The 6,000-nt window shown below is 41.7% G+C and overlaps 1 protein-coding gene across 1 annotated transcript in view; it reads left to right on the forward strand.

Annotated features, from left to right (window-relative positions):
- LOC106093179 (protein Lilipod) overlaps positions 1 to 5,580 on the forward strand; it is a gene marked incomplete at its 5' end in the record, with an annotated part of 29,036 nt that extends 23,456 nt beyond the window's left edge. The window contains one exon of the mRNA XM_059370734.1: positions 4,692 to 5,580. Within this exon, the coding sequence (XP_059226717.1) occupies positions 4,692 to 4,900 (209 nt within the window). The remainder of the gene's footprint in view (positions 1 to 4,691) is intronic.
- Between the last annotated feature and the right edge of the window lie 420 nt (positions 5,581 to 6,000).

Raw genomic sequence — 6,000 nt, forward strand, 5'->3', positions numbered from 1 at the left:
AGATGCCGTACTCAAACTTACGCCTTTGTACGTATATGTTGGGGGTGTGACAACGAAAATTGCCCTTAGATTGAGGAATTCAGGAACTTGTCACTCATTAAACTTTGTGCACTGTTCTGTTTTGCTGGAGGTTGGAGATATGGTGTGATGGAATGCTATATGCGCTACGACGGATTATTTTCCAGAAAAGTTCTTCCTCGTTGACCGTTTGGACGTAGTTTTTCCGGAAAGGTGTCTCTGGGCTTGGGTTACCCCCTTTCACGGACCCTCTTTGTACACGCATAGGTCTAAATTGTATGGTGGCGCCGGGAGCAGGAGGCTTCAATGAGTTCCTGGGAGTGTAGAATTCTTTAGGCGGAGGTTTTCGAGGTCCGCAAAGCACAGGAGACGTAGATATTAAGTGCTTTTTTGAACCAAGGAAAAGTTTGCCAATCTTCACTGGGCCCCGGGACATCAAGGGTTGACGGCCGACGAGCTAGCCATTAATCCCTGGTTAGTGCAGATTGTACTACGAAATCAGTGAGACTTCGAGCGAGCCTTTTGGAAGGGTGAATTCAATGATAACGGCGCGAATGAGCTATGGGCTAATGGTGTGGGTTTCGGGTTGACAAATGTCGGTGACCGAGTAGTATTATTATCATGGGAACCCACCACCATGGATTCCGCTAAAATATCTGTATCTGGTTATAGACAGATTTTGACCGTAATTGGCACAGTTGTTGAAATTCATAACAGAACACTATATGCAGAATTTTAGTCAAATCGGACGAAAATTGCGGCTTAAAAGGGCTCAAGAAGCTCAATCGGGAGATCGGTTTATGTGGGAGCTATATCAAGTTATAGACCGATTTAGTCCGTACTTGGCACGGTTGTTAGAAATCACAACAAAACACTACATGCTAAATTTCAGCCAAATCGTATAAAAATTCGGGCTCATAATGGCTCAAGAAGCCAAATCGGGAGCCTCGTAGGAGAATTTCCATTCGCCGAGCATCAACACGGATTTCGGAGACTGCACAGCACAACAACAGCTTTGCATGCCATCACCACACACATTTGCCGTGGCTTCAATCAGTCCAGGCCATGTGATAGGACGGTCCTCGTAGCACTGGACCTGTCGAAGGTATTCGACACGGTCAGCCATGCCAAATTATTTGAGGACATCGCCAACACGTCCCTCCAGCCAGGCCTGAAACGTTGGGTCGCGAATTATCTGTGTGGCCGCCAGTCATTTGTGGAATTTAGGGATAAGAAGTCAAAACACCGTAGAGTGAAACAGGGTGTTCCCCAAGGTGGGGTGATATCTCCGGCTCTGTTTAACCTCTACCTATCCTCCATCCCACCTCCTCCAGACGGCATAGAGATCGTATCATATGCGGACGATTGTACGATCATGGCATCAGGCCCCCCACCCATTGATGACATCTGCGATAGGTTGAACGTCTACCTCAACGAGCCTCATATTTCGCTGCAAGAAATCAGAACATATCCGCCACCAAATCTTCAGCCACACTGTTCACTACAAATACGCGTGAGGTGAATACTGAGCTGACTGTGATGGTCGATGGAGAAATGATTCCGACCATCAAGTGTCCCAAAATACTTGGCGTCACATTTGACAGCTCCTACACTTTCTCCCCACAAGCCACAGCAATATGCAATAAAGTCAAAAGTAGAAACAAAGTCCTCAAGTCACTCGCTGGCAGCACTTGGGGTGCAGGCAAAGAAACCTTGTTGACCACGTACAAAGCAATTGGCCGGTCTGTGGTAAGTTATGCAGCGCCAGTGTGGTCACGTCAACTTTGTGACACGCAGTGGAATAATATTCAGATCTGTCAGAATGCCGCCCTTCGAACTGCGACGGGCTGTCTCCTCAGTTCTCATGTGGACCACCTCCATCAGGAGACAAAGATCCTACCAGTGCGAAGACATAACTACATGCTGTCTAAGCAATACCTTTTGGGCTGTTATCGCAGAAATCATCCAAATCATCATCTTGTGGATAGATACCCACCGCCCAGAAGCCTTAAGGTAGATCTACACGATCTAGAGCGTGAGGTCCAGCGCTACAAGAGAGAACCTCTAGATCAAGCGGCATATCAGGCGGGTCTGAACAACATTCATGCAGACACGGTAGCAGACGCGTTAATTGGCTACCGGGTGAATGTAGTCCTTGGAGAACGACCGCCACCCATTGCACCCGAACAAATCGACCTCCCCCGGCAAACCAAAGTGGTTCTGGCTCAATTACGTTCCGGCAGATGCAGCCGCCTCAATTCCCACAGAGCTAGGATTGATGCCGACGTGCAAGATGTATGTCCCGATTGTAACCAGGGACCGCACGATACACGTCACCTGTTTAACTGCCCGGCCAGACCCACTCGACTCAGACCCAGATCCCTGTGGACGCACCCCATCTTAGTCGCGGAGTTCCTGGGTCTTGACACTCAACAGAATCAAGCAGACGAAAGATAGTACGCAATAAACTGCTACAACAACAACAACAACAACAACCGTAGCGCAGATATTATCGTGTCCGCCTATGACGCTGCTTCAACCCAACACAAGATGGCTTATGTGAGATACACTCAGTCCACTGATTTAACGATTTTATTAAAATTGGGTATGTAGGGCTCCGGTAGCCGAGTTGGTAGCGTGCTTGGATTACCAGTGCAGGAGTCGTGAGTTCGATTCCCGCCAGAAGCCTTGATCTGTCGCTACTGTGGTAACACAATGGACTTAAAATTGTTTAGTTGAGACTGTAAAGGGTTGCCACTTTTACCTAATCAATTCAACCAATCAGATATCACAATACAGCATGCAAGTCAAGTGTTTTGAATAACAACACACACTTGCCCAACTTTTATAAGTTCTTTGCTATGCTATTCTTTGAAAAGAAAGCATGGAATATGTTCGAAAAATCACGAAAGATTTTAAAGATCAAAATAAAAAAGTAAAAAGGCGTTAAGTTCGGCCGGGCCGAACTTTGGATACCCACCACCTCGGGTATATATGTAAACCACCTTTCATCAAAATTCGGTGAAAATTTCATACCTTATACTCATATACATCATACCAATCTGAACTATATACGACACGGATGTCGAAAAGCCGAACATAAGTCACTGTGTCAAATTTCAGTGAAATCGGATTATAAATGCGCCTTTTATGGGGCCAAGACTTTAAATCAAGATATCGGTCTACATGGCAGCTATATCCAAATCTGGACCGATTTGGGCCAAGTTGCATAAACATGTCAAAGAGCCTAACACTAAGCACTGTCCCAAATTTCAGCGAAATCGAACAATAAATGCCTCTTTTATGGGCCCTAAACCTTAAATCCAGAGATCGGTATATATGGCAGCTATATTCAAATCTGGACCGATCTGGGCAAAATTGAAGAAGGACGTCGAAGAGCCTAACCAAACTCACTGTCTCAAATTTCAGCGACATCGGACAATAAATGCGTCTTTTATGGCCCCAAAACCTAAAACCTAGATATCGGTCTATATGGCAGCTATATCCAAATCTGGACCGATCTGTGCGATATTGCAGAAGTATGTCAAGGGGCTTAACTTAACTCACTGTTCCAAATTTCGGGGACATCGGGCAATAAATGAGCATTTTATGGGCCCAAAACCATAAATCAAGAAATCGGTCTATATGGCAGCTATATCCAAATTTGAACCGATCTGGACCAAATTGAAGAAATATATCAAAGGGCCTAACAAATCTCACTGTCCCAAATTTCAGCATAATCGGATAATGAATGTGGCTATTATGGGCCTTACACCATAAATCGGAGGATCGATCTATATGGCAGCTATATCCAAATCTAGACCGATCTGAGCCAAATTAACGAAGGATGTCGAGGGGCCTTACACAATTCACTCATCAAAATCGGATAATAAATGTGGCTTTTGTGGGCCTAAGACCCTAAACCGGAGGATCGGTCTATATGGCAGCTATATCCAAATCTGAACCGATCTGGACCAAATTAAAGAAACATGTCAAAGGGCCTAAGACAACTCACTCTCCCAAATTTCAGCGAAATCGGACCATAAATGTGGCTTTTATGGGCCTTAGACCCTAAATCGGAGGATCTGTCTATATGGCAGCTATATCCAAATCTGGACCGATCTGAGCCAAATTGACAAAGGATGTCGAAGGGCCTAACACAACTCACTGTCCCAAATTTCAACAAAATCGGATAATGAATGTGGCTTTTATGGGCCTTAGACCCTAAATCGGCGGATCGGTCTATATGGGGGCTATATCATGATATAGTCCGATATAGCCCATCTTCGAACTTAACTTGCTTATGGACAAAAAAAGAATCTGTGCAAAATTTCAGCTCAATATCTCTATTTTTAAAGACTGTAGCGTGATTTCAACAGACAGACGGACGGACATGGCTAGATCGTCTTAGATTTTTACGCTGATCAAGAATATATATACTTTATAGGGTCGGAAATGGATATTTCGATGTATTGCAAACGGAATGACAAAATGAATATACCCCCATCCTTCGGTGGTGGGTATAAAAAGCAAACAGACAAAATTGGTTTTCTTTGAAAATGTGGTTAAACTCTAATCATCAGACTATTTTATTTAAATGCAATAAATAATTATTTTTTATATAAAAAAAATCATCTATTAATGGTTTCCTTTTGTTTCAATTTTCTTTACAGGTATAACAAATTTCGATCTATTGGGCGATTTTGGCGCCATAGAATGGCTGGGAAATTTCCAAATTGTATTCCTTTATAATTTCGTATTTGGCTCAACTACAGCATTGGTGGTAGCAAATAAATTCACAGCCACGGTGCGGCAAGAGTTATGTGCGCGGTTAGTAGAAAACTATGTGATCTTCACCAATTACATGTCATTCATCAACTGATATTTACTAAAACGACGCATTAAAATCATTTCTCCACTGCCTACAAATCATTACCATCATCTGCATCACCATCATAAGCATTATGAGAACGCCAACGCTGCTACAGCAAATCACAAAATTTCCTTACCACTAAAATCTTCATCAAATCATATGTCCTTAAGCCCCTCAGGCGCCTCTACAAGTGCTGCTGCCACCTCGCTTACCTTAATGGTATGGCAGCGTGTAGGTGAACATCTAAATGAGAATGGTTTTCTTGTGTCGTTTATGAGAACATTTCGCAATTTTCATGCAAGACATTTAAAAACTAAACCTTAGTCCATAAAATCCACTACAGCAACAATAATAGGCTAATTTAAAATAGGCTGTCGAATGCCAACCATGTATCTCCTCATCCCATTGAGAAATTTATTTTCAATCGTATTTTTATAAATTTTAAACAATAAGTGCATTCAAACAATAAGCGTCACTTCATTTCAGATTATTGTGCATTGATTTTTACTAACGTTTCGAGTGTTACCGCTTCATTATTTACCATACTATATACATACATACCCCCATTCAATCATAAATAACAATATGCTTAGTTATAAAGAAACTGTCCTTAAATCGATAATGTACTTTATTTTACAAAACAAAAACAATCGATAAAGAATGAAGGTGTATTATTAATTATTATATTATATACAATTGTTGTGTTTTATTTTAGTCCTATCCAGTGCAAGTCAATGTTCTGGATAAAATATCAGTGCAAAGTTGTACTGGTAAGTTATCGATATCATGCGATAACAGATAATAAGAATCGATTAATCGTGATTTGCTATATATGGTACTAAAATAAAATGTAGTACTAAAACAACTAAAATAAAATACAGCAAACATAAGTTTCTTTAACATTTCAATGGTCATTTTCTCAATGTTCGATTAAAGTTTCAGCAAACATGAGTTTCCTTAACATTTCAAGGGTCATTTTCTCAATGTTCGATTAAAGTTTCAGCAAACATGAGTTTCTTTAACATTTCGAGGGTCATTTTCTCAATGTTCGATTAAAGTCTCTGCTTGTAAACCTTAATATGTCCATTGCTTTATGTTAATGTTATGTT

This window comes from Stomoxys calcitrans, unplaced genomic scaffold (assembly GCF_963082655.1).
Source record: "Stomoxys calcitrans unplaced genomic scaffold, idStoCalc2.1 SCAFFOLD_58, whole genome shotgun sequence".
In the NCBI taxonomy this organism is placed as follows: domain Eukaryota; kingdom Metazoa; phylum Arthropoda; class Insecta; order Diptera; family Muscidae; genus Stomoxys; species Stomoxys calcitrans.